Here is a 25,574-nt window from a genome sequence, read left to right as displayed (position 1 = left end):
GGTGTTCCTGCAAGGTCAAACGCATCCGGGCACGGAGCAGTTCGGACTGAGTTGACCCTTTGGCTCCCAGAGCAGATCGACCCACAGTCCTCCTCAGGTAGTCTGAGGAGATCAGAGAGGGATGAAGGTTAGAAGACGATCAACCTTAGTACCGCAACTTTTCAAAGAGACTTGTACTTTTCTCACCTGGTTCAAAAGCATGTGACGACGTGGGCAGAGACTGCAGTGACCTGCTGACATTGGATTTCATGTCATGGCTCAGCACCCGTGGTGATGAACCCATCCAGGCAGGCTCTTCCCAGCTTTTCTGTCCTGACTGTTCCATCTTGGTGGGGCTAGTGGGCGCACTCATAGCACGATCATACATCTGACAACAAGAAATTAGGCAGAGTGTTTTCATAGCAGCTCAATTACCACAGACAGCAAACACAATTTGTAGGTTGCAGAACTATAGAACTTACTCTTTTGACAGCTAGTGTAGCAATTCCAAGCATTGCTGCTCCTCCCACGCCCAACACTAGCTTCGCATTAGAAAGCATAAAATCAATGGCAGTGCCAATTCCTGTGTCGTCCTTCTTCCCTTTACGGTCCCCATTTACCCCGGCCATCCTGTCGCTGGAAAAGTTTATTATAAAACAAATGGATGAAGGAAAATTAAAGATGGTCAAAGTTTTCATGCTGACAATTAACTGTGCAGGTTAATTGCTACTAACATTCAAACATACGGTACTGTGTAACTTCAACACTGCTACCAACATTCAAACATACGGTACTGTGTAACTGATAACTCACCTAGGAGGTGGTCCTCCAGACAGTCTTTAGCCCACCTGAGGATGACCTGCGACCCTTCCCTCCCCCTACATAAGCCCACCCAGCCTGCTGCTCAGAAAAAACTGGCCCCTCTTCAGTGCTTCTTCTTTGTCTTCAGGTATCGTCAGGGCTTGGCAGCGGCGAAACTCACGAGCCACAGCCCGGCGATAGTAATTACGGTCAGTGTACTGAAGGTTACGCCCTGCACGGAGCAGCGCCTTGTACAGCCCCAGCACAGCACTGCGAGACCAGCCGCCCATTAGGGATGACACATAAAGAGGGGGGACACCCTGGCAACTGGGGACAGACAAACAGAGGATGGCTTTTTTTTCACCTTGAAAGATGACATTGGACATTTCTAAAAACAACAAATCAAAAATGCTTTTATACTGTCTGCTTACTATCATAGCTATACAAATACAAATACTGCTATAGTTTTCAGCAAGTTTGTTTGCCTTATACAGTGATTGGGTGAAGACAGTATTTTAAAAATCTGGACTAAATTAAAGCACAAAGTCAGATAATACATTTAGATTGTAATCTTCTGATTTAAAAATCAATGACGGATGATTGTATTGGTTAAGACATGTCAGCTAAGGTGGGGGTTTTGATGCCATCTCAATCTTTAGCTTATAGGGGGGACAGTTTACAATGACACACACTAGTAAAAAAAAAACACATTTATATTCATGATGAATTTAACAGATTAATTGATCTGTTTGACATTGTATTTAAATATGGTTTCTGCAAACAATGGCGACACAGCAGCTGCAATAACAACTGAAATGTTAGTAAAGTTAGATGTTCAATAGGAGTAAAAAATGGGAGACATTTTTAAAGTTCTGTATGCAGCATACACAATTTACTACATCCACAATTAGCGTTTTCATAAATAAAGGAAGGTCGGGTTACAGATGCCGAATAGCCGTCGCTCTAAACCCACGATTTCTATGACCTGGTCGAGACTACGGCAGCCTGGTGGAAGACAGAACAGCGAGCTAAACAGAACACCACAGTGCAAATGGAAAGTCACGCATTTCAACACTTGATAGCAGAACGCGTCCGAGAGCTAGCTGCAAGATTAGCCAGCGCTGACCTTACCTTCATGTGGTACATCTGATAAACACACGTTTATGAACAAGCGGAGAGAAGAGTGAGAACAAACACATGCTATATTAAAACTAAAAAGCACATACACGCACCTTACTGAAATGAGACTTCTGAATTTAGTCCTCAAATAGAAGCAGGGACCTGTCAAAGCCGGGGGTCACGTTCTACTGGCAATACGGAAAAGGAAATACAATTCCGTCCCGTTCTGTTTCCGGGTTGTTGTTTTTTTTGCCGACAAAAAACAAAATGACAAAATAAAAAAAAATAAAAAATTATGTTACTATCATTGTAAAATGTTAGTTTGAACGACTGATTATTCTGAATGTTCTTAGCTAAAAGTTACAAATAATTTTGTCCAATTATGTCATTTTTATGTTTTACAATGTAACTACCTTAAATTTAGTTTTTCTTAAAGGTAGCATGTCAATGTAGCATGACATCTGTTATAGAATTCTATAAAACGTGTCCTTTCACTCATTTTTGTAATAAATGACCAGTTCTCAGAAGAACTTAACACACTTACTCTTAACAAAGTATTACTTCCAAACAAATATGTACAATTTTTTGGTCTCTTGACAGCGTTGAGTCCAAACAAATATGTACCATTTTTTGGTCTCTTGACAGCGTTGAGTAAAAATGAATGCCCCTTGTTTGATAAGCATAACTTGAAATTTCAATAAATCAGGACCCAATGATTAGGTTTAAGGTATTTATTTGACAAATTGTGAAAAACACAAATATCTGCCTTTTTATAATGAATGATTCAACATGAAAATTGTTTGAGCAAGTATTTCATTTCTTACTTCTTACAAGAGTTTTGCATGTACATCATCAATGTTTAAAATTTAGGCATTTTGTTTTCACTCACAATATGGAATACACACATTTACCAACAAGAAAAAAGGCATTCATTTAACATAAGAAAATTGCAAACATCAAATATTCTGTGTATAACTTTTTTTCCAACCTAATATTTTATTAATCAGAAAACTTTTCCGTGATTATACCACATTCACCATGCACTCACACAAATCATAGTTTTATATTTCCAATATTTCCTTTTTCAGGATCCTTAGGTCTGGTACGATTATAAATAATTTTGTTTTTATTGTGGTATTAGATAAAGTCACATGTAATGATTAATTTGTTTTATTAAAAACAAACCTTAACAAAGATTACGTAAAAGTTTGAACTTTCAGTAAAACAGTATATTACATCTACAGTAATGACCTGAAAGAAACAACAGTCAAGGCATAAATTTCATTCCTTTCATCCTGGGTATGATAGGAATATCTCTTATGTCATCATGCTGGAGAAGCCAACACAGGTAACGCTCTGTTCCCATTCCCCATCCACTGGTGAGGAGAGGTTTCACTTGCCTCATGTTAATGTACCATTTGTAGGACTTCTCGGGCACTGTGTGGTGCCTCAGAGCTTCCTGTACCATTTCAGGGGTGGAATGGCGTTCACCCAGACCGACAGTCTCGCCCAGTCCTAACAGAAGGTCAGCTGCTTTAGCTTTGCACTGGCCTGTGCCGTCCACATATGCCTGGTAGAAGGGGACACCAAGATGATCCATCTCAGTCAGCCAAACAGCACCACCATATTTCTCTATCAGAACACGCTCCCCTTTTCGTGTTAGCTTTCTGCCAAACTGGGGCTGCCCGTCTTGGACCCACTCGACACAATCAACAGAAGGCATCATGGGAATGGCCTGGTCAAGGGGCACCCGTGGTAGTCCATGTTTTTGATTGAGCTTCTTCAGTATGTCTGTGACATGTGTCAGGGTTCCGGCACTGTTAATGATGACATGTGAGTGATTCTTTAACATGGACTTGGTAAGATGAATCAGATACCCCTCTGTTGTTGCGATGGCTTTGTCCATGTCACCTATTAGTTCACATTCCACATGATAGAACTGGTTTAAGTGTGTGGCATCTGGATCCTCCCCTCTAAAGCTGGGAGATATATAATAGGTCCCAGGCAGATTGTCTTGGAAACGAAGGAAGTACTCCAGAACAAATTGCATTGAGTCAGCCAGGTAGATGTCCTGGCCCATCAGGTTAATGGAAACTGGTTCTGAGTCAGATCCGAGGCCCATTGGTGAAGAGATTGTGTCAGTGGTCAGAGGGGTCAGAGCGTAGGCGTACTGACAGACACTGTGGAAATATTCCACAGTGCTGTGGAAAAGAGTGTTTTGAATTTGGAATAGGTTGCGATACCATTGACTCTGGATAGCCAGTGTGGAGTGGGAGTGAGGATTATTCCATGAATGGGAAGGCCTACATTTGGTGATTTTTGAGTGGATTGTTTGGAGGGAATCTTGATCAGCAGCTGGGCCATTTAATGATGACACATATCCAGGGTAGCTCTCAAAGAATTCTGGCTGCAGCTCAGTCGGCTTGTTGCCCTGAGGTGCTGGAACCAGAGGAATCAACTTGGCATGTGCGTAGTCAATCTCAAACCCCTCAAAGATCAGTGCCACACCTTTAGCTCTCATTCCCTCTTCCAGCAATCGGGCAACTTTATGAATTGCGAAAATCATTGCTTCGTAGTCAGCATTGTCCAGTTTGAAGAGGTTACTGGGCAGAGGTCTACGTGGAACTACAACAGTAAATCCAGGAGTGTTTGGAAATGGTGTAAGGAAGGCTACGTGTTCACTGTCTTCCCAGACCCTCCACTGTTTCTGTTCACCACGAACAATACGGCTGAACAGGTTATCGCTGCTTGGGTCTCCGAAAAACTCAAAGCTGGGAGGTGCATTTGGTGTGGGCAGTTTGTTTCTTATCTTGGCTTGAACCTCAGTCAGTGCTTGTTCATCCCACTGGAGGCCACTTTTTGAGTTACAAAAGCCAGGATCGTAAGCATGGAATTCTTCATCACCAGCGAGATGTGGCTGCCACTTTGCCTCTAGGCCATGAAGAGGGAGCAGTCTGATTTGTGCAGGATGATCAGAGGAGGGATTGAAAACCAAGGCACATCGTCGGACACCCAAACGCTCACAAAGTAAGTTTGACACCGTTTTAGCTCCTTGTAGCATAGCTACAAAATCAGGTTTTGGCATGTGAAAGATGCTGCTTGGCCCACTAAGTGCTTTCCTTGTCAGAATGGTGGACCCAGGAGTCCAGGGGTCAGGATTCAGGTAGGCAACAAGCTCATCGGTTTCCCAGATCACATTGGTGAAGTCTTTCAGGGGTCTGAGGACCTCGATGTGTGGAACACCTCCTATCACTGAGGCCACAAACATAACTCCAGCATTTGTTTCAATGACCGCATCACCTTTGGAGTCAACAGCAATGATACCAGCACAGAGCCCATCCAGATTTTCAGCTATCACCTCCCTACATGCCCGCCTTAGACTATAGCCTTTATGGTGGTACAGACTGGCTATTTTCTGGGCAACAGTATGCCTCAGGAAAACATCTCCATCTCCAGAGCAGGTGATGGCCAACTTGTCATCAGCATATATTCCTGCACCAACTACTGCTGTATCTCCCACTCGTCCTTTAAGCTTACCAACCAATCCACCAGTGGACGTTGCAGCAGCCAACCCTTGCCACTGATCCAAGGCCACAGCTCCGACTGTCTGTGGGTGGTTGTTTTTCGAGGCATTTGCACCACTGAGTCTGGCAGTTAACTCTCTGTGACGTATATCAGTGTAGAAGTAGTCAGCACCCACTGGTTTATGCTTTTCTTCACACTCTTGTAGAAACTCTTCAGCTCCATCTCCTACAATGAGTGAATGTGAGCTTTTCTCCATGACACATCTGGCTGCTCTGATTGGGTTTTTCACTCCTTGCACGCACGCTACAGACCCTGATCGACCAGCAGTGCCATCTACAATTGTTGCCTCCATTTCATTTTTGCCGTCTTTGTTGAACACTGAGCCTTTGCCTGCATTGAACAGGAAGCAGTCCTCTAGAGCTTCAACTGACCTTTGAACTGCATCCAAGCTCCTGCCGCCTCGCGAAAGGATTTGGGATCCTAAGGTTAAGGCTGTCTGTAGAGAGAACTCAAGAACACCAATGACACTGCTGTTTAACATCATATATTCTCCAGCCCCACCATGAATGACTATAGTATAGTCTTGGCTCATGCCTGAGTTGGAATCACCGGTGTATTTTTCTATCTTAGGCCTCTCTGGACACAGATGTGTCTCACCATTCACTCTCTTTGTTTCACCGTCCTGTAAGAGACACTCCAGACCTCCCATCTGATTTGCAATGGCATATCTCACAGCAAGGAGCATCACAAGCTTCATATTTATCTCCATATGTTCCTGAAGCTTCTTCAGTACTAGACCAAAGCTCCCTTTCCCATTCAGCACAATCTGAACCTTGTCTCTTCTTCCCAAATAGGCCACAGCAAGTTGGTCTTTGGCGTAAAGATTGCCGACTCCACACTCGATTCCCTCCATCAGATCTGAACCTGTCAGGTAAACTGATGGACACCCGAAGGGCGCCAGAAATTTCTTCAGCGGATTATCAGATGGTAAAATGTGACGCAGGGCAGCCAGATGAGGACCAACACCTTGGCCACTCTTCGTGCTTTTGATCAGACTCTTATGCTCCAGAAATGCTTCGTGGAACAAGCGCAGAATATCAGTTGTGTATTTCATAGTTTGATCTGGGCCTATGCCAGATGCCAAGGCTCCCACCAACCTTTGAGAATTCATGGTAATTGAGTATGTGGGGTCACATCGACCATGCTTGTAGTGGCGCATATGAGTAGGTGTGACGAGCATGTGTCTGGCAGCCGATTCCCCGAGAATTTGCCGAAGGGAAAGTTGCAAAGCAAAGTTGATCCAGGCGTCGTACAAACCTCTGTGTGCTCTGATGGCAGAAAAAACATCTGGATAGGACGACAACTCAAATATGAGAACTGGAGGGGTTGCTTTTAAATTAGCCTTCGGTTTTGGAACATTAATGCCTTGCAACGGAAATGCTAGAGAAGTTGGACAGACAGAATTAACGTTGTTTAATGCGACAGAGCCGTTCATGTTTTCAGCTTCAGGCTGGTCAAGTTTGAGGTCAGCAGTTTCGGACAGATTGTACACCTGCCCTGTAATAAGCACAGCGACCATTCCATCCAACACACTGTGCTCAAAAACCATTCCAGCTGTGCTGTCTTTGAACACCACCACGTTCATAACCTGGTGGCAGAAGGAAACAAAGATTTAGTTTGGGAGTTCAAATTAATGCAGTATAATAAATAGTACAACTGACAGTGTACTATATATATATATGAACACAAATGTGATCATTACATTGATGTAAACACCATAGCTTTGTGTGTGTGTTTGTGTGTGTGCCAGTACCTTGTCGTAATATCTCAGGCATGGACCTCCTCCTTCACCTCCCAGCCTGACTGAATTGAGGACATCACCCACATCAGGAGGAGCATCCTGATCTTCCAGGCACAGTGTTAGCACGGCGCTTTCCATCACTCCCAGAGATTCCACCGCTTTCCCTCCCTGCACCAGGATTTCCTCTCGAATGGCAGCCCAAGTTTTGCGCTGCAGAGCTGAGAGGCTACAAATAACAGAGGAATCGTCTCCTGCGCTGGATTTATTCATCACCTGCACCAGTTGGTTGTAGATGTCAACCAATGGAACAGCAGTAACTGGACCACCGTTGTCTGGACGCCGCAGTATATCAACAGGAAATATTCCTCCAACACTGCTGACAATGGCGTGCAGGCTGTCTGGGTAGACCTGAAAAGTACAAAAACATGGATCGTATATTCTTAAAATTCCTGATTCAAAGAGTTCAGAATTCCCTCCATCCTCATTGTGCTTGTATCTTACCTTGATTTGATCTTGAGTTCTGCCCGGGAGACGACTAGCAGCAAATACTTCAGACTGCTGTGTGCGCTCCATGGGCGCATCTCCCTCCACTAAAACAGGCTCACTGTAAAGCTTCGCAGCTGCCCAAAGTAGAGCGGCTGCCCGTTCTAACTGACCGCATTTCTTCCCTTTGGATGGAGGAAGAACTATGGGAAGAGCTGTAGAAGACGGCAGCGGGTCGTCACAGGAAAGCAGACTTTTCTTGAACTGCTCCGTCACCCAGTTTTCTTGGCCGTTGAATCTGGTGGTTAAACTCTGCTGTGCCTCCGTGAGGAGCTCTCTCTGCTGGGCCAGCACAGTTTTGAACTCTGGGTAATAGTCAGGACCCAAGGTGAGCTGGAGGACACGGCTTACTTCTTGAAATGTAACATCCAAGTCTGGAACAGGGTAGTTGAGAAGGTTCATCATGCCGCTGTAGTGATGGCCTGAAAAACAAAGGAAATCCACTGGTTATGTTTGGCTTCATTCAGCTTCATTACCTGTACCTGTAGTTTGCCATCTTGTCTCATTTGGTGCAGTCACGACTAACAGCCTCGATCAATTTGAATCAACACGGTCACGACTATTGTTTGACTTTTTCGAACAGCCTCGATCAATTTGAATCAACACTGAGGACCAACTACAAGGCTGATGTTATTGCACATCAAGGCCAGAAGTGGGCAGAGCTAAATATTATAATCCATATACCGTACAACATTAGTCGACTCAGTTTGCATTTGCTTCACATGATGTCCAACCTTGCTCACATTAGTGGAAGCAGTTAGTCAATTATCTGAATTATGTTGGCAGAGGAGCAGCTGAGACCAACATTGGTCTCTTTGTGTATTTATGTGGTGAATGTGTGGGCATCCTTCTGTCTAATAGTGGATAAGTAAGGCCGACCGCTCACACGTGAAAGCAGTTACCACACAACACTACAGTCCTGGTTGTCATTCCTGTTTCACTGTGAGACTGTTGACAAAAAAAACAAACAACAAAAAAAAAAAAACGTCTAATTCAAGATATTCACCCAAAGGTTTAAGTTGTGATTTCATGATCTCTGAAGCCTTTGTGATACCATTACAGTTACTGTCACATACAGTAATACACGTTTAATTAATCGCATTTTTAAAAGAGAAAAGGACAAAAGAAGGAACGAATGAACAAACTAAAAAAAGAAAGAAAGAAAAGGCTAAAAACTAAAGTTCNNNAGAATAAAAATGCTAAAAACTAAATTTCAGCAGTAAAGCATTTAAGTCATTTTGATCAAATCAGGTTAAAAAAACAGTTTCGACATGTTTCCTCTCCTTGTTTAACTCTCTTTAACCCTAAACCACACAGATATGTGTTAGAATCATTTAAAAGACTAAAATTTAATTTAATAAATGAATTTTTTTTACAAATATGAACCTTAATGAATACAAACATAAGTTTGAAAAATGGAAAAGAGAACAGTTTTTACACACATTTTTTAGTAAATTCCGTGTATAATTACAAGATTTTAACCAGTTTTTATTTTTTGTTTGTGTACAAAACGTTATTAACTGAACTCCGAGTGTGTTTGAGGACCACACAGGAAGTCACACTGGAGGACTTGATTAAATGACTGATTAATTCCACACAACTAAAAATGGAATTTAAACTAAGGTAAGTTAAGTTCGAAGAGCAACAGACAGCTCACCTTAGAAGAACTTCTTGTTTTCCACAGTCTCGCCCGTCACTAGAGGAGATGTCCAGTCGCTGGTTGAAAAACTTGGTCTGACTACAAAAATCAGACTATCCCTAACGCAGCGGTGATGACTCCAATTAAGCAATTCCATTTCAGACCTTCCTCCTTCCTTCCCTCCCACCATTTATCTTTACCTCTCTCTCTTTGCCCCTCCCTCTCATCTCTCTCTCTTACTATTTGTTTATTATCCTCTCAGACAAATGTGTGGTCCGGTGTCCTGGCACTGCGACTGTGGCGACTGTTAGATCATTTTTAACAACAACATGTCATTGTTTGGTTTAGTATCATTGAGATATGGGCTCAGTGAGAGAGCTCATAAGAAAAGCATTGTTCAAAACCTGCTGGTGTGACTGTGGCCATTAGATCATTTTTAATAATCTTTTGTTCATTTATTGATGGAAATAAAGTTCCATTGTAGGTGACTTGTAGTTGGATATGTCTGTGAGACATATCCAACTACAAGTCTACAAGCCAAACAACATGTCATTGTTTGGTTTAGTATTTTGGTTTAGTATCATGAACAATCTTTTGTTCATTTACATTGATGGCAATAAAGTTCCATTGTAGGTGACTTGTAGTTGGACATGTCTGTGAGAGGACTGCAGTCTTTCATTTGGCTGTCTCTGACTCCAGGGCTGAACACAAAGCAATTATTCACTGATTAACTTAGTCATTTAATACAACTAAATTGACAATAAATAATTAAAATGGTCTCTTTTGAGGTGTGCAGCACTATTTGCATTTCTGCCTCATTTTTTAGTAAAAAAGTAATAATAACAATAGTTCTTACAACAGTGAGAGTTGTATTTATTTATTTGCATGACCCATAATGTTTAACCTGCTATTAAACTATAACAAAAAATTTCAAACCAGATATGGTGGACCTAACATTTTTATACGTTTTTTATTTATTTTTTTAACTTTGGATAAGATGTTAAAGGTTTAAAAATGCCTTTTAAAACTTTTTTTAAATAAAACTGTATAAACGACACAGCCACGTGACACATAGTGTACTTTGAACTGTTCCATCTACTTCTACACTTTCACTAGTATCTTCTCAGTTGTGTGGAACGTATCAAAGCTCACTGGTGCCCCCTAGCATCCGGAGATATTATTTCCCCTTCGGTCGTGGACATGGCGGCTCAGGTCCGTGCTCTGGTTTCCGGTCAGTGGCTTGCAGATGCGGTCAGAAGTAATCTGGTCGGCCCCAAACTTCGCATCCTGGACACTTCGTGGTACTTACCGAAGTTGAACCGCAATGCAAAGGCGGAGTTTGCGCAGAAACACGTCCCGGGCTCGTTGTTTTTCGACATAGACGAGTGTTCTGATAGGAACTCTGCCTATGACCATATGTTGCCAACTCCCAGCCACTTCTCCCAGTATGTGGGAGATCTGGGAATCGGGAATGACCCCCATGTCGTTGTGTACGACACCAGCGACTTCGGCTCGTACAGTGCGCCACGGGTGTGGTGGATGTTCCGGCTGTTCGGACACAACTTGGTGTCGGTGCTGGACGGAGGTCTGAAGAACTGGGTGGTTGACGGTCATACGCTGACGTCTGAGATCCAAACACCGGAGCGTAGAGAATTCAAGGCTACAATGAATCCATCCTGGGTGAAAAGTTATGAAGATGTGCTGGAGAACATCAGGACCAAGAAGGTCCAGGTGGTGGACGCCCGGTCAGCGGGCAGGTTCAGGGGGGTTGAGCCTGAGCCCAGAGACGGTGGGAGTTGTTGTTATGTTTTCTAAACCAGATACAGAATTAGTATAAGTTACTGTAATTGTAAATTTTAACTATTTTTTAAAAAAAATCTAACTAATAATTTTTAACTGTTAAATGTTTATACATCAAGCCCAGAGTCAGTGTTTTTTTAAAGAAACATACATATTCTGCAAAATAAAAACAAATATATAATATGCGTAAAAATGTTTCGGGTATAATTTCACAATTAACAGAACGGGACCATTCACAGGAACCAAATCGACTGCAGCATCTACGGTCTCCCCTTCATTTAGTTTTCTTCTTCTTTTTTTAAAATCTTTTAACGTCTTTTATAAATCCATTTATAGCGTTAGTGTCTATTTGTAAACTAGCCAATGTGGGGTTTTTTGTTTAACTATAACGTATGTACCAAAATTACTTAAGTGTATATAAATATTTAATTTTTATTAAATATTTTTAATTAAATATTTAACAGCTCTATAGGACGCTAATGTTTATCAAATATCTTCTATGCTAAGCTAATTTGTTAGCCTCCGGGTTGGACTTTTTTTATGCTTTGAGATACATTACTGCCACCTGCTGGGTTTTATTTTTCATTGTGTATTTATCGTATTTCCACCAGAAACTACATATAGAGGTAAAAGTTCTTTTTTTATTATTATTGTCTGCATTATTTTTACATTTAAAGTCCATTTTTTTAGGGTCTGCATTATTTTTACATTTAAAGTCCTATGAGAGTTTTTACTTATTAATTATCTTTGGCATGGATTTCCTGATTGGTTCATCGTTTAAGGCCTACCTTCAGATCATTCATGGACAATACGATCAAAGTTGTCTGTCGTGTTTCTGACCAGCTCAGAGAAGTCCTGTTTGTTATGCTGCCCTAACGTTTTCTACTCATTTTCTCAGACACACTGCCGGGTCACTTCAGCGGTGCCATCAACATGCCTTTCACTACATTCATGGACGCCTCTGGAAAGGAGCTACCGACGGGGGAATTGTCTAAGCTGTTCAAAGAGGCAGCAGTGGACCTGGAGAAACCACTGTGGGTCACGTGTGGTTCTGGTGTCACAGCGTGCCACGTGGTCCTGGCTGCATATCTACTGGGCTATCCTGGAGTCAGTGTTTACGACGGCTCATGGTCCGAGTGGTTTAAGAGGGCAAGACCAGAAGACATAATTTCAGAGGGGGTGAGAACGAAGGTGTGAGCAAGAGGGAGAAGGGTTGACTGGTATAAATAATCAGAATTTGATGGTACTCATGAAAGGGAAAGGTATTTACTTACTGGCGCAAAATTGAGTAGCGTCAAGTTAGTAAGGAAAATATTAACTTTGCAAATATTTACTAATGTAACTATATGAACTTTAACATGTGCTGTACTATAAACATATTGACAGAAGATATGTTGAGCCATAATTTTAATAAAACAATTCACTGATTATTGAAAAATTGTACATTGTAAAGCATTTATATTGTATTCTGTCATTTCTTTCACAATAAATTGATTCCTGCAGACTTTGGTCACTTTGTTATTTTTTTTTTAGTACAGCCAGTAATCATTGATGACAGTAAATATTTGACTGACAGAAAGAGGTGAAGGTAAACATGGCAACTATCTACAAATAAAAAAGAAAGATTATTGGTCCTTTTCTTTTGAGTGAACTTACAGTTTAAACAATTATAGACACTACTATAGAGAATAACTTCGAATATGTATAAATGTGCAAAGTATTTTTTTCCTAAAAGGTCACACTATAATTACCATGTTGATAAATGTTTAAAAACAAACGCACATGTGGGCTGGACATTAACAGTTAAATATGCTATCACTGCGTTTCCTATGTCCTGTAAGGAAATCAAGTCATGGCGGCGGCTCAGGTCCGTGCTCTGGTTTCCACTCAGTGGCTCTCAAACGCGGTCAAGTGCAACCTCGTCGGCCCCAACCTCCGCGTCCTGGACACTTCGTGGTATTTACCGGCCTGGAAGCGCAATGCAAAGGCGGAGTTTGCACGGGAACACATTCCAGGCTCGCATTACTTTGACTTGGACGAGTGCTCCGACAAAACATCCGTTTACGAGCACATGTTGCCAACTCCCAGCCACTTCTCCCAGTATGTGGGAGATCTGGGAATCGGGAATGACACCCATGTCGTTGTCTACGACACCAGCGACTTCGGCTCATACATTGCGCCACGGGTGTGGTGGATGTTCCGGCTGTTTGGACACAGTACGGTGTCAGTGTTGAACGGAGGCCTGAAGAACTGGTTGGCCGAGTGCCGTCCAGTGACGTCTGAGATCCAAACACCGGAGCGTAGAGAATTCAAGGCTACAATGAATCCGTCCTGGGTGAAAAGTTATGAAGATGTGCTGGAGAACATCAGGACCAAGAAGGCCCAAGTGGTGGACACCAGGTTTAATGGGATGTTTCGGGGCACTGAGCCCGAGATCAGGGAAGGTAAATGACCATACCCCCTAAAAGTGTAGCACTCTTATTAAAGGGATAGTTTACTGCTTTCTTTTTTTTACGATATAAATTTGGTTGAATGTTTTATAGCATCTAGTAGAAACACTAAGTGTATTTTTGTTGAAGAGTTCTGTTAGGCAATTGGACAAAGTTTCTCATCCAAGAGGCTTCTTCAGTTCTAACTGGTGGTGGGGAGTACAGCAGATTTATACTCTGGGTGTGAAAGAACAAAGCTTCTTAAGGTCCACCGTGTTGAGTGGGGCCTTGGGGTCAACTGTGAAAGTGTAAGCAGTCGGAAGGGAAATCAACCACTAAACAGGCGCATGGCCCAACACAGGAGGGCCATCTCCTCAGGACAGGACTCAGCTGTTCACATACACCTCAAGCACAAAACACACTCCTTTGTGGACAACAATGTCCACATTTTGGCCAGGGAAGACAGATGGTTTGAGAAAGGGGTAAAAGAAGCCATTTTTGTCAACCTGGAAAACCCATCACTCAACAGAGGAGGTGGACTCAGACACAACCTATCACCCACATACAAAGCACTTTTAGGAACAACACTCAGAAGATTCACGTCAGTTTCACACAACAGAGAGGCAGGTGACTGGAACCGTTCTGATGAGGACCACAACGACCCATCAGATTCTTAACGACTGCTTCCACTTTCCCAGTTGACCCCAAGGCCCCACTCAACACGGTGGATCTTCAGGTCCATCGTGTTGAGTGGGGCCTTGGGGCCAGAGTATATACTGTATCTGCTGTACTCTCCACCACCAGTTAGAACTGAAGAAGCCTCTTGGATGAGAGGTGAAACGTCTTCTTTTAGAAAATTCACGTCCAGTTGCCTAACAGAATTTTCAATCTTGACCATGACCTGGATGACTGAGAATCTTCATAGACATGTATCTATTCCCATTTTCAGCCCGGATCTAATCTGGATGTTCTCTATTCTTCCCGCAGACTTACTACCGGGACATTTCCCTGGTACAATCAACGTGCCTTTTACGTCGTTTTTGGACGCCTCTGGAAAGGAGCTGGACAAGGAAACCCTGTCTAAATTGTTCAAAGATGCTGGTGTTGACCTTCAGCGCCCTCTGTGGGCCACGTGTACCACAGGTGTTACTGCATGTCATGTTGCCCTTGCTGCATACTTGCTCGGCTATCCTGGGGTGTGTATTTATGACGGCTCCTGGTCGGAGTGGTTTATGAGGGCAAGTCCTGAGCACATCATCTCAGAGAGAGAGAAAAGGAAGGGTTAACAAACTGTTACGAAGATCTAATGTGGATTTAACAATAGACAGGTATTTGCCAACTGCCTTTAGGAGAGACAGATCAGGAACTTTGTGCTAATTATAAAAACACAGCAGTAAGTCACCAGTAAGTTTTTGTAAGATCTTAAATATAGTTATTATGACGTGAATACATCTTGTAACTGCTCCTGCTAATATTAATAAATGAATTATTACAACTAAATCCTTTTTAAGATCTGTGATTTGTACGAACATGAATACTGTGTATACATATCGCAATAAATGGAACCCTAATGTCTTTTTTTAGCTGAATTCAATGTTTAATTCAAAGACTTGAAGCTAAGAATAAAGACAATGGTGAAAGTTGAACTTGATTTTGTCTTGATTTTTGGTTTATGGGATTTCGGTTATTTCGACTTAAGGAATTTAAAGGCAAATGCCACGACAAAGATGGCCGACGGTGGTGACGTAAGTTACTTAGCTGTCCACTGTGGTGCCTGGAGGTCCTACCGAAATAAACAAATTGGGGTCCTTTTGATGATCGGTTATCTGTTAAAGCCGTTAATGAGTCTATGGTTAGATTTGCTGTAATACCCAATTTATTTTTTCTCCTTTTTTGATTAATGTAGAATAAAATATAGCGTGAATCGTTTTGGTCAATTTCGCAACGACGGGTTCATTTGTATTGTATTCCCAACGACGGAGACTGTTTTTCTTCTCTCTTTTTTTTAACCGAGCATAGCGTTAGCGCTAGCGAAGCAAAATAAGCTAATTTTCATTACATTTTTCAGACGTTTAACGCTAAAACATAAAAGGCAAGTTAAGCAAATGGTAGTTAGTTGAACGTTGACTGCAATGTGTGTATATTTTTAGGAGTGGATACGTTGCGTGGAGCTTGTTGTACTGTTTAGGGAAAGCAAAACAAATTGTTTTTTCTCTCGTTGACTGATAATGAACAATTCTGTCGATGTCTTTTTACCATTCCTGATCACATCATATTGCCAAATGTCAAGAAAATACGTTTCTTTCCAAACGTTTTAACACAGGCAGGCGTTGATGAACCATAATGTCTGGCATTGCTCTTAGCAGACTGTCACAGGAGCGCAAAGCTTGGAGGAAAGATCACCCATTTGTAAGCATCAGATTATTCAGTGTCTTAATTCCTACAAATGTCATCTAAAAACGTGTGACGTTTTTTCTGGTTCTTACTAAACACACAGGGTTTTGTTGCTGTACCAACCAAAAACCCGGATGGGACCATGAATCTGATGAACTGGGAATGTGCCATTCCAGGGAAGAAAGGAGTAAGTTATCTATTAAATCATAAGAATACACATTTAAAAAAAAAATCTCTATATTCTTATTTGTCTTTTATTGGAAACTATTTTTTACCATATTTTAAATGAATGTTGATTTTCCAGAATGCTAGATATACTGCTTTGCTTATCTAAATAAATGTATAATAAATGATTTACAAACAAAAAATGGCTGCTTTCAACTTCTTCTGTACATTTGCCAAAACACATTTTTCTCCTGTGACATGTGATTACTATAGACTATTACATTATATTACAATTTTTTTTTTCTCTTTATTCTTTAGACCTTATGGGAGGGAGGGCTTTACAAACTCAGAATGCTCTTCAAAGATGATTACCCCTCCTCACCTCCTAAATGTCAGTATGAGGAAATTAGCTCAGCACACAATTATGATACAGTGTTCTTGGTCACTTGATGGCCATCATTGGCTTCTTGACTTCTTATCAATTTCCTCTCAGGCAAGTTCGAGCCACCAATATTCCACCCAAATGTCTACCCGTCAGGCACAGTGTGTCTGTCCATACTGGAGGAGGACAAGGACTGGAGACCAGCCATCACCATCAAACAGGTTTAAAACTGTCTTTATGTCATGGCTTTTTCATAGTTTGTAGAATTTTAATCCGTGTTCCTAAATTGATGTGGACAAATCACATCAAGCATCAGTGGATCTGAGTGGTTTCAGTTCCACCCTGACTGTGATTTAACAGCATGGGAATTGTTGATTTCAGATCCTGCTGGGCATCCAGGAGCTGCTGAATGAGCCGAACATTCAGGACCCTGCACAGGCCGAGGCTTACACAATTTACTGGTACGTTCACTGTGTGAACTCTGCTGATAGTTTCCACTAAATGACAGATTTTAGTTTTAATTTGTGAAATTAGAAAATGTTGCTGTAAATGCTGGTCATCAGTTATTTTATCTGTTTTCATCTGTTTTGACTGTGGAGAAAAATGGTATGAAGTATGAACATAAAGGTGTTTGTATAAAGATGTGAAAAATAAAAATTGTTTGCTGAAACTGCAGCATTTTCTGCCATAAACACATTAATACTGTGTTTTCTGCTTCAGAATAAATGGTGGATTTTTATTTGCTTTGTAAAAAAGTTTTGTTTTTTTTCTCCTTCATTATTGCAGCCAATGAAGCATCTTTCTCTGTTTTTTTTTGTGTCTCACAGTCAGAACAGGATGGACTATGAGAAACGAGTCAGAGCACAGGCCAAGAAGTTTGCTCCCACATAGATGAGAGAGCAGACTTGGACTGGACTGATCTGATCATTTAGAACCTAAAGGACCACTCCAACAAGAAGCCCCACCTGAGTATTATTCTACTGTTGAACAAACTACACGTTTTCTTCCCTTCCCTCTGTCTCAGTCACAATTATTCACCCGCCGCACCATTATATATTTTTGCATCTTCAGCCGATGAGTTCTTTAGAGGTCACTCCAACCCCTGGTTAATTCCACATCTCCGTCATTGTCATGAGCGGAACACTCTCTCGCCCTCATTAATCCTGTAGGAAACATAGAGTCAGCCGCAGCAGAGAAGTGTTTGTACATTTGTATTTTTATCGAGTCAGATGCTACATTAGCTGTAGATAACATTTCATGAACGTAAAGAATAAAAAGAGACAAAATAGTCAAAGGTTTGATGGGGGTCGGTCGATTCTTTGTGCCATCGGTGTCTTTTATTCATTCCTGCCGCATCAGAGAACACCGTGGACACGTGTGACAATCCTCTCATGCATGTCGGTTTCAAGCTAAAGTGCAGAATTAGTGTTGACAGGAAGTGGGACTTTGTCCACCTCAGAGAAGTTAGAGTGAGAGCAATGACTTCAGCGCTCTGCTTCCATTTCTGAACTTTTTATGACGGTGAAACTAAAGTGATGTAAGTGTTAAGATTCTGTGAATCAGACTCGGGGTAGAACTGTTTGTCAGCACCAGTTTATCATCAGCTTCTGAGCAGACTAGATCACAGTAGCAGATTGATCAACTACGACTCTGTGTATTTCGCTCTTTTCATAGACGTTTTATTCCACCATACTCGCAAAGATTGTGTAAATCTCTGTAAATCTACACGTGCAGACCAAGGCAGAAGAAAGTGCACTTGAGAGAAAGCAAAAGTCTGAGATGTTGTTGTTTTTGCCTCTAAATGTACGAGTGCATGTACATACTATAAATATTGGAGAATTGTGAAAGTTACGTTTTATATTGTTTTAGCCAGTTGACATTTTGTGTGTGTTATTGTAAGAGAGAACACAAAAATGGCATATGATTGTGACAATGTTGAATAAAAATAACTGTAAAAAATGTTTGGGTTGAAAGTTTTCTTGAGAAAAGGCCAAACGAGTTTACGCATTTTTCTGGAGCATGCACCGGTGTTTGTTTGTTTGTTTGTTTGTTTTCAATTATCATTTTGCAGAGTAAAAGCTCAAAGATGCTCAACAGTCAGAGATCCAGACCTTTTTTTAAAATCTAGACCGCAAACAAACAACAATGTTGTCCTGTATTTGTCCTTTAATGCACCGTGTCTTATAAACATGTCCTTTTTCTTTTTCTTATCTTTTTAAAACGAGACAGACTTTTAAGCAAAGACATTTTTGTGATTACTTTCTTAATTTTGTCAAAATTGATCTTCATTTATTATCTGTCTGAAAATGGTATTTTAGTTCTTTCTGAAAAATATTTTTATCCGTGGTTTTTATTCCTGTTTTGACCATTAACACATTTTTCTAATCCCAGTTTCAACCCTTTTGTTTGCACCTTTTCTTTTTCTTTTTCCAGCCAGCGGTGAAACCTGATGCAGTTCCCTCCTGTGTTCTGTAGAAATTTAACACCTTCGACACCGTGTGTTCCACCTCTCATCTCCTGTGGTTTATTATCTCAGTATGATCTCAGTGGGCCACACAGAGACAGAGCGGGTGAGAAAACCAGAAATAATTTTTACTCTTGACTTTATTTATACCTTTGTTTATACAATTTCCTCTGAACTACTGCTTTGGCCTAGGTACAAAGGCCCGTGGTGCCGCCGCTGTCACTGCCTCACTACACTGATCCTGGATCAGAGATCAGTTTAGGCCTCTGTCTCCGCACTAACATTTTTCCAGGTTTGTTTTTTTTTTCTTTCTAAATGTTTAGCTGCAGCTCAGACTACAGTTTTTTATGTTTTTTATGGTTCATATAATCAACCATGTGTAGGTGCAGCTTCAACAGGGAGGTCTCTCAGTCATGACTCTTTCATCAGACACCCACTGCCTGCCTGGCCCACAGACCCCCAGCTGTGGTACGGCTACAAAACCAATGAAATGAGTATGTGGTTATTTTTACCTTTCCAATCAAATATACTATTGTTTTTGTTCTTTAAATATATGTTGTCGTTGTTTCTGTAATATCTGACTACGGCTCATCTGCAGCCCAGTGGACGGAGAGGAACATCATGAACCAGAAGCTCAGCAAGGCGCTGATGAGAATGGAAAAACGAGACACTGCAAAATAAAGTCCTGCTTCCTATTGTGCGGCCGCAACTCACACAACACCTGTGAAAGTCACACTTCTGGTTAGTGCGGAGATGTGAAAAACAAGGTACGGTAACTGCCCAAAAACAAACAAGCTGGGGCACAGAAACTAAAACAAAAAACACAGAACAAACCAAACCAAAACAAAACAAGTGTCTTTTCTCTGCTGAGTGATCTCGGAGATCTGCGGTTCGTTTTAAAGTTAAATTAAGACTAATAAAAAAAAAGTTTCTACTTCCAACTAAAATTGAGGTTGTGGCTTGTTACTGTGTGTGTGTGTGTGCGTGCGCGCGTACATGTGATGCGTAAAAACCTGAAGAGAATGAAGGTGGTTTCAGCAGAAACCACTGAAACTCATTTTTTATCACGTCCTCTGATCAGGCCTTCATAAAGTTCGACTGTTTTTGTCACTACACGTTGAGGAGCTTGTCTGAAGTCGGGGGTAAACGTCCCAGCAGAACAGTTAAACCCTGACTGTAATCAAATCTACGAAACTGCCATCAGCCACTAAAGGAAATGAGAAGGAAACGACACTTTCTTTTGAGAATGTCTTTGGACTGGTTTATGGGCTGAGCTTCTTGTCTGCGGAGTTTCAGCTGCGCCTCTTTGTAGGTGGCTACGTTAGCAGGGTGAATATGTAGATCAGTTTTCCATCACTGACCTCAGATGTTGTTCTACAGTATGTGAGGCCTCAGAGAGGGCCGCTGACACGGCTGCTCGCACCAGAGCTCTGTTTCCTCTGCGTCTACGGTGGAGCTTCAGAAACTTCAGCAGACGTGGGCAACACGTCAAAACTCAGGGCTGAAACTGACGTTAAAGTCTCTGTACATGTGTTAACTCCACACAGAAAGATAACCATTTACTGCAGAGATGGAATTATTAGGCCTTTCCAGAAGAAACCAAGTCACTGAGACCTGGCACAGACACAAAAAAAAGGTAGCAGAAGTTTTTAAAGGGCGAAATGTTAAAATTCAGGTTGAAATGTATATAAAGAAAGGTTTAAAATGACTCAAAACAGAAATATGTTACATTTTCAACAGAAACAATACAATAGCAAACAGGAGTATCATAATGCTAACCAGCAAAGGCTAACAGATGGCTAAAAGTAAACAAGTTATTTGCTTAAAATATTGAGCCTGAAAATGATATATATATATTTTTTAAAAAGCTAGAAGCTAGTCCCAGAAATGGATCACAGCAAAAAAAAAAAAATATTTTAAAAAGCTAGAGGCTGGTCCCAGAAATGGATCACAGAAAAAAACAAATAAGGAGAATAATATGTTTGGCAAAACAAGAGTTGGAAACGTGAGTACTGTTAGCCAAGAGGTGGCTAAAAGCTAAAAGTACCAAAGCAATGCTACATTTACACGGTATACAAAGCTAATAGTTGTCAGAATAAAAGTAAAAAAGAAAGACATGTTGGGATTTTTCAGACAGTGGGTTTTTGTTTCTGAAATATTTCAGGAATAATTAGATTGGACTTGTTTAAGTGTGTTTTAGCGTTTTTCTTTGACAGAGACTCGTGTTGAAGCGGTGATCAGTCCCAGCTCCGTCTGTTGAACGTTATCGTACTCAGTTTTTTTTTTTTTCTGTGTTTGCGTCAGAAATCTGTCTCCGTTTAAAACTTCAGCACTTTTTTGTCTTTCTTCTTCTGGCTGCTCCGTTTCGGGGATCATCTGCCCCCGTCTCACCCTTTGGGGCCATTGTGCAACATTTTGGGTTTGTTTCAGCAGATTCTGACAGTGACTTCATTTACATGTCACTGATGCTCATTTACTGGTTGCCATCTGGGGGCAAATGTGGTGTCAAATGTGGTTTTTGTTACTTTTTCCACCTGAACAAAATTCCCCTGTTGCACAATTCGAATGTTTCTTTTTTTATTGTTCTCACCTCTGCACCGCTGACCCGCCCCTCCACCGTCTCCTGTGCGGTTGCGGTTTTGTTAATGGAGACTTGTTGTTCTTGATGTTTCTGAGCAAAAACATCTCCACGGTCTTGGCAGCTTCTCGCCTCAGAGGTGGTGGACTTTGACCTTTCGACAAGTGACACGACCGTGCTCTCTGTCCTCCCACATCCCTTCTGCATGCACGCTGACATCTTACTAACAGCAGGAACTAGTGGTGGTGGGTGAGTGTATGTTGGGGGAGGGGGGTGTGGTGTGGGGGGGGGGGGGGGTTGTTGACTGACTCCAGAGCAACTCTACTCTATCACAACTATACACAGGAACAAACAATATTTTGTGGTCTGTTGTAAAATGGTATCTTTGTATTGACCTTTAGACGTGACTCAATCACTTTGATGTGATGAGGCTTTAGTCAGATCTTCCTGATGTTATGGACGATCTGTCACCTGTTTGCGCCTCTGTCATGTACATATGACTTATGACGTTTTTAGCCTCGGAGTGTTTTCCGTCCGTCTTTCAGCCGTTTTATGAACAAATCGAATGAATAAATTAAAACAAATATATAATTTTGAATTGAATTCTCTCTTGGACGTCCAGGTGGACGTATGCTCCAGATGAACAGGTGTAGCAGCCTGACTGCCCTCTAGAGGGAGGCAGGACAGGTGGTCCCGCCCATGGTCTGTGAGCCTTATTTTTATTTTTCTAATTCTATACCCAGTACTGAACCTGCAGAGGTAAAACCCTGATGGGTTAGAATTTTTGTTCCGTTTCATGTTCGACACGTGGAAAAATCTAACTTAAATTTAATTTAATTTAATTTAAATTCTCATCAAAAATGAATGAAATGATGAGGTGACAGAGAAGAGAATATCACCTGCGACCACTTGCTGATATTTTTCCGTTATCTTGAACTGGAGCTTTTGTCAGGGTTTTTGATTTCATTACTCAGTAAACATCAGTGGACTCAGTGAGTCCTTGAGGAAAATACATGCAGGGGGCAGTGTGGTAGCACATCCCCACACACACACACACACATACACACTGTATTGCGGTGTAAACAATGGTGGGGTTTTTTTTCCTCCACGTTTTATTTGCATGTAGTTTTTCTAAATCTGGAAGCTTCCGAGTCTTTAATCAGTTAAATATTCAGCCAAAGCAGAGTTTCGTTGTCGTGAACCACTTCAGAGGACAACGTGCAGGTTTCTCTTCAGAAAAACCCACTTCAGGTTGTGATTGAAACAGGATGTGGCGGGGATAATTCTGTGGTGTTTTCTAAAATTCACTGCAATTATAACCATAAATGTCACAGCAGGCTCAGAGAAGGTGCTACTGTTGAACAGCCTGGCCTGTCCCCCCCCCCCCCCCCCCGCTCTCTCTCTCTCTCTCTCTCTCTCTGTCTCTCTCTGTCTCTCTATGACTTCCTGTAAGCCTCAGACACCAACTGTGGTTAGAAAATGTGAGGGGCACTTAAAAGAAGAGAGCAGAGTGACAATGGAGAGAGTGGTGTATAGGTGAGAGAGAGAGAGTTTAGATTGGACAGAGAGGGACAGTGTGCAAGCAAAAAAGTTAGGGTGAGGGAGACAACGGGGAGAGAGACGGACGGAGAAGATGAAAACGTTGTCCCTCCAGCGTCGTCCTCTGCTCTGACCGACTAATCCTGATGAGGTGACGTATCCGTTTTTACCTGACTTTAACCTGAAACATTAAAGTCGTTCAGATTGACACCACGGTGGTCACGTCGCCTCGAGTGGTGCATCTTGGCTGCTGTTGTTGTTGTTGTTGTTGTCGTTGTTGTTGTTGTTGTTGTTGTTGTTGTTGTTGTTGTGTGACGGTCTTGACAGCAGACGCGTTGTTTATAAAAAGAATTTAAATTTTTCAAATAATGATTTCAAATCAAATAAATAAAGTGCCATCACAGCGATTGTTGACTCAACCTGGGAGACCAGCTCTGACGCTCTGACACTCGCTCTTCCTCGGTGCGACTCCACCTTAGTTTCTACTCATTAAACTGAATTAAAGTGATTCGAATCATCACCTGGGCCTCCAGGAAGCTGCTGCTGCTGCAGAGACACACCGTGGAGAGTTTCGCTCATAACTGCTGCCGTCTCAGGATGACTAACTGCTTCACGGGTGTAGATCCCCTGTTCAGTCGACAGTTTCAGGTTCACAAACAATTTCTCAGCGTTAGCTATTTAACTGCGTAACGTCATCGTCGGATTTCAGACCCAAATGTCGTATGAAATAGGACTGTCAAATGATAACAATATTTATACGATTAATCACCGGGTAGCCGATTAATCACAATGGATTCTGACGAATGTTCATCGTAATGAACTACAATTATGGATGATTAAAACATAATAAATGTCTTAATTTGATATGTTTGAATTCTGTTGCTCTGATTGGTGCCAGATGGATCACCTGAAACTGAGACCTCCATAAATGAATGCTGGATGTGTGAGATGTTATTTGAAGCTCAAGGTGCTTCTGAGAAAGTCAAAAAAAAAAAAAAAAAATCTGCAGTGTCAGCAAATAACGGCATGTGTATCTGCTGTGTATTAGAGCGACAGGTGGAACGATAGTTGGGCTACAGTACACGTCAATCTGTTTGTGCATTAAAATGTGTCAAAAAAAAAGTCAAAAACACACGCGCTTAAATAAGGCTTCACTTCTCTGTGTTCACAGTCGTAGCGTGGTCACGGCCACAGAGATGCTGTGGCTCTCGTGCGTCCTTGCTGCTCTGCTTTCTACTGCAAACTCAAACTCCCACAAAGGTAGGAAACCAGAGTCTCTTCTTCATGTAAACATTTGTACAGAAATTACACGTCTGTAAGTTGGATGTCAATGCTTTAAACAAAGAGTTTGAAAATTCCTAATAAACTCCTGCTCCAGACCATACCTTCTCCAACGCAATATCATGGAATATCATTGAATATTCTGTAAGCCACACTCTCCTGATCAGCTGCAGGGACCTGTAGTGCAGTAGTTCTGTCGTTTTGCTGTTAGCAAACAAGCTGAAAATGTAGCGTGGTGTGGAATTTGGTTTTAATCCTGATTTTGTCGACTCTACGTGTCGGTCACGATGTAAGAACGTCTCAGAGAGCCAAAGCAAAGAGGCTAAGGTACCACATGTGGCCCGGGAGCCATGGGTTGCAGACACCAGAACTTGTACATGTCAATATGGATTTGCTGGACAAGATGTCGTCCATCAACTAGAGAGGAATTTAGGCCTGTGCAATCGCTCCCTCCGCTCTTCATGTCCCTCACTCTCCCGTCTCTTTGTTATGTCTCTGTGGCTGAAGGACTTTTTTGTGTGAACGACTTTGTCAACAACGTCAGCTGCACGTGGAACAGCAGCGCAGCAGCCGGCGGCCCTGGTGCGGACTGTTGGATCCACGTAAGTGTGGAAAACTGGATCAGGGAAAACGGCAAAAGACAACTCAAGATTATAATGTAAGATATTCCAAACCTCAACTGCACAAACTGGGAAAATGTGTTTTTAAGATTCTCAAGCTGCAGAATCTGCAGACGAAAGAAAGATAAGAAAGTTGTTGTTTATTATTTAGGGTAAGCTGCAAACTGCAACAACAAGGAGTTTCTCTGTCAGGCTGCAGTGTTGTCTTTGAAAATAGAGTAAGTAATAATTTGCCCTGTTTGTAACAAATACACAAATGAAAAGTCTGTTTCTTGAGCCTTGGTGTCAGGACAGTGACTTCTTGACTGACGAGAATAAAAAAGTGACGGTTTAACTGTTTCCTTTTAGACTTTCCACTACTTTGACCTCAGCAACATCAGCTTGGAGTGTGATGGAAAGTTTGTAGAAAATATTACGGATTATAAAGTTCAAGAGCACAGTGAGTCTCACTTAATCCTTTCTAAGATTCTTGCTTTAAAATATGAATCAATAATATGTGTGTGTGTGTGTGTGTG

The 25,574-nt window shown here is 41.6% G+C and overlaps 7 protein-coding genes across 9 annotated transcripts in view; 5 read left to right on the top strand and 2 right to left on the bottom strand.

The window, feature by feature from the left end:
* mief1 (mitochondrial elongation factor 1) overlaps nt 1-2,111 on the bottom strand; it is a 5,040-nt gene extending 2,929 nt beyond the window's left edge. Inside the window, exons 1-5 of the mRNA XM_008330230.2 lie at nt 2,013-2,111; nt 793-1,107; nt 462-615; nt 187-367; nt 2-102 (exon numbers count right to left, since the gene is read on the bottom strand). Of these exons, the coding sequence (XP_008328452.1) occupies nt 2-102; nt 187-367; nt 462-608 (429 nt within the window). The 5' untranslated portion in view covers nt 609-615; nt 793-1,107; nt 2,013-2,111. The remainder of the gene's footprint in view (nt 1; nt 103-186; nt 368-461; nt 616-792; nt 1,108-2,012) is intronic.
* A 562-nt stretch (nt 2,112-2,673) lies between these two features.
* On the bottom strand, nt 2,674-9,742 carry LOC103393313 (uncharacterized). Of its 2 annotated transcripts, XM_008330231.2 has the most exons (4): nt 9,426-9,742; nt 7,727-8,190; nt 7,238-7,633; nt 2,674-7,072 (listed from the first exon to the last, which is right to left on the bottom strand). In XM_008330231.2, exons 2-4 carry the CDS (start codon nt 8,171-8,173, stop codon nt 3,167-3,169), a joined length of 4,749 nt encoding a protein of 1,582 aa, XP_008328453.2. In that variant the 5' UTR covers nt 8,174-8,190; nt 9,426-9,742; the 3' UTR covers nt 2,674-3,166. The 2 variants fall into 2 exon arrangements, with proteins under 2 accessions (XP_008328453.2, XP_024920056.1); XM_025064288.1 differs by having other exon boundaries at nt 7,238-8,190.
* A 782-nt stretch (nt 9,743-10,524) lies between these two features.
* Nucleotides 10,525-12,709, top strand: LOC103393290 (3-mercaptopyruvate sulfurtransferase-like). The gene is made up of 2 exons (XM_008330197.3): nt 10,525-11,196; nt 12,106-12,709. The coding sequence occupies exons 1-2, from the start codon at nt 10,608-10,610 to the stop codon at nt 12,402-12,404; spliced, it is 888 nt and encodes a 295-aa protein (XP_008328419.1). The 5' UTR covers nt 10,525-10,607; the 3' UTR covers nt 12,405-12,709.
* Nucleotides 12,710-12,840: 131 nt separating this feature from the next.
* Nucleotides 12,841-15,282, top strand: LOC112486238 (3-mercaptopyruvate sulfurtransferase-like). Its single transcript, XM_008330196.3, has 2 exons — nt 12,841-13,651; nt 14,624-15,282. Exons 1-2 carry the CDS (start codon nt 13,060-13,062, stop codon nt 14,920-14,922), a joined length of 891 nt encoding a protein of 296 aa, XP_008328418.1. The 5' UTR covers nt 12,841-13,059; the 3' UTR covers nt 14,923-15,282.
* Nucleotides 15,283-15,429: 147 nt separating this feature from the next.
* Nucleotides 15,430-18,536, top strand: LOC103393291 (SUMO-conjugating enzyme UBC9-like). 2 transcript variants are annotated; one of them, XM_017040190.2, is made up of 7 exons: nt 15,430-15,488; nt 15,960-16,045; nt 16,134-16,217; nt 16,514-16,586; nt 16,689-16,798; nt 16,959-17,038; nt 17,405-18,536. In XM_017040190.2, exons 2-7 carry the CDS (start codon nt 15,980-15,982, stop codon nt 17,466-17,468), a joined length of 477 nt encoding a protein of 158 aa, XP_016895679.1. In that variant the 5' UTR covers nt 15,430-15,488; nt 15,960-15,979; the 3' UTR covers nt 17,469-18,536.
* A 136-nt stretch (nt 18,537-18,672) lies between these two features.
* Nucleotides 18,673-20,951, top strand: cimip4 (ciliary microtubule inner protein 4). The gene is made up of 4 exons (XM_008330202.3): nt 18,673-19,147; nt 19,234-19,333; nt 19,425-19,535; nt 19,640-20,951. The coding sequence occupies exons 1-4, from the start codon at nt 19,115-19,117 to the stop codon at nt 19,720-19,722; spliced, it is 327 nt and encodes a 108-aa protein (XP_008328424.1). The 5' UTR covers nt 18,673-19,114; the 3' UTR covers nt 19,723-20,951.
* Nucleotides 20,952-23,089: 2,138 nt separating this feature from the next.
* il2rb (interleukin 2 receptor, beta) overlaps nt 23,090-25,574 on the top strand; it is a 5,466-nt gene continuing 2,981 nt past the window's right edge. Inside the window, exons 1-5 of the mRNA XM_017040301.2 lie at nt 23,090-23,309; nt 24,330-24,418; nt 24,947-25,097; nt 25,211-25,277; nt 25,408-25,498. Of these exons, the coding sequence (XP_016895790.1) occupies nt 23,305-23,309; nt 24,330-24,418; nt 24,947-25,097; nt 25,211-25,277; nt 25,408-25,498 (403 nt within the window). The 5' untranslated portion in view covers nt 23,090-23,304. The remainder of the gene's footprint in view (nt 23,310-24,329; nt 24,419-24,946; nt 25,098-25,210; nt 25,278-25,407; nt 25,499-25,574) is intronic.

This window comes from Cynoglossus semilaevis, chromosome 17 (genome assembly GCF_000523025.1).
Source record: "Cynoglossus semilaevis isolate Cse_v1.0 chromosome 17, Cse_v1.0, whole genome shotgun sequence".
In the NCBI taxonomy this organism is placed as follows: domain Eukaryota; kingdom Metazoa; phylum Chordata; class Actinopteri; order Pleuronectiformes; family Cynoglossidae; genus Cynoglossus; species Cynoglossus semilaevis.
Note: the sequence above shows the minus strand (reverse complement) of the source record. Positions and strands in the feature narration are given on the sequence as shown.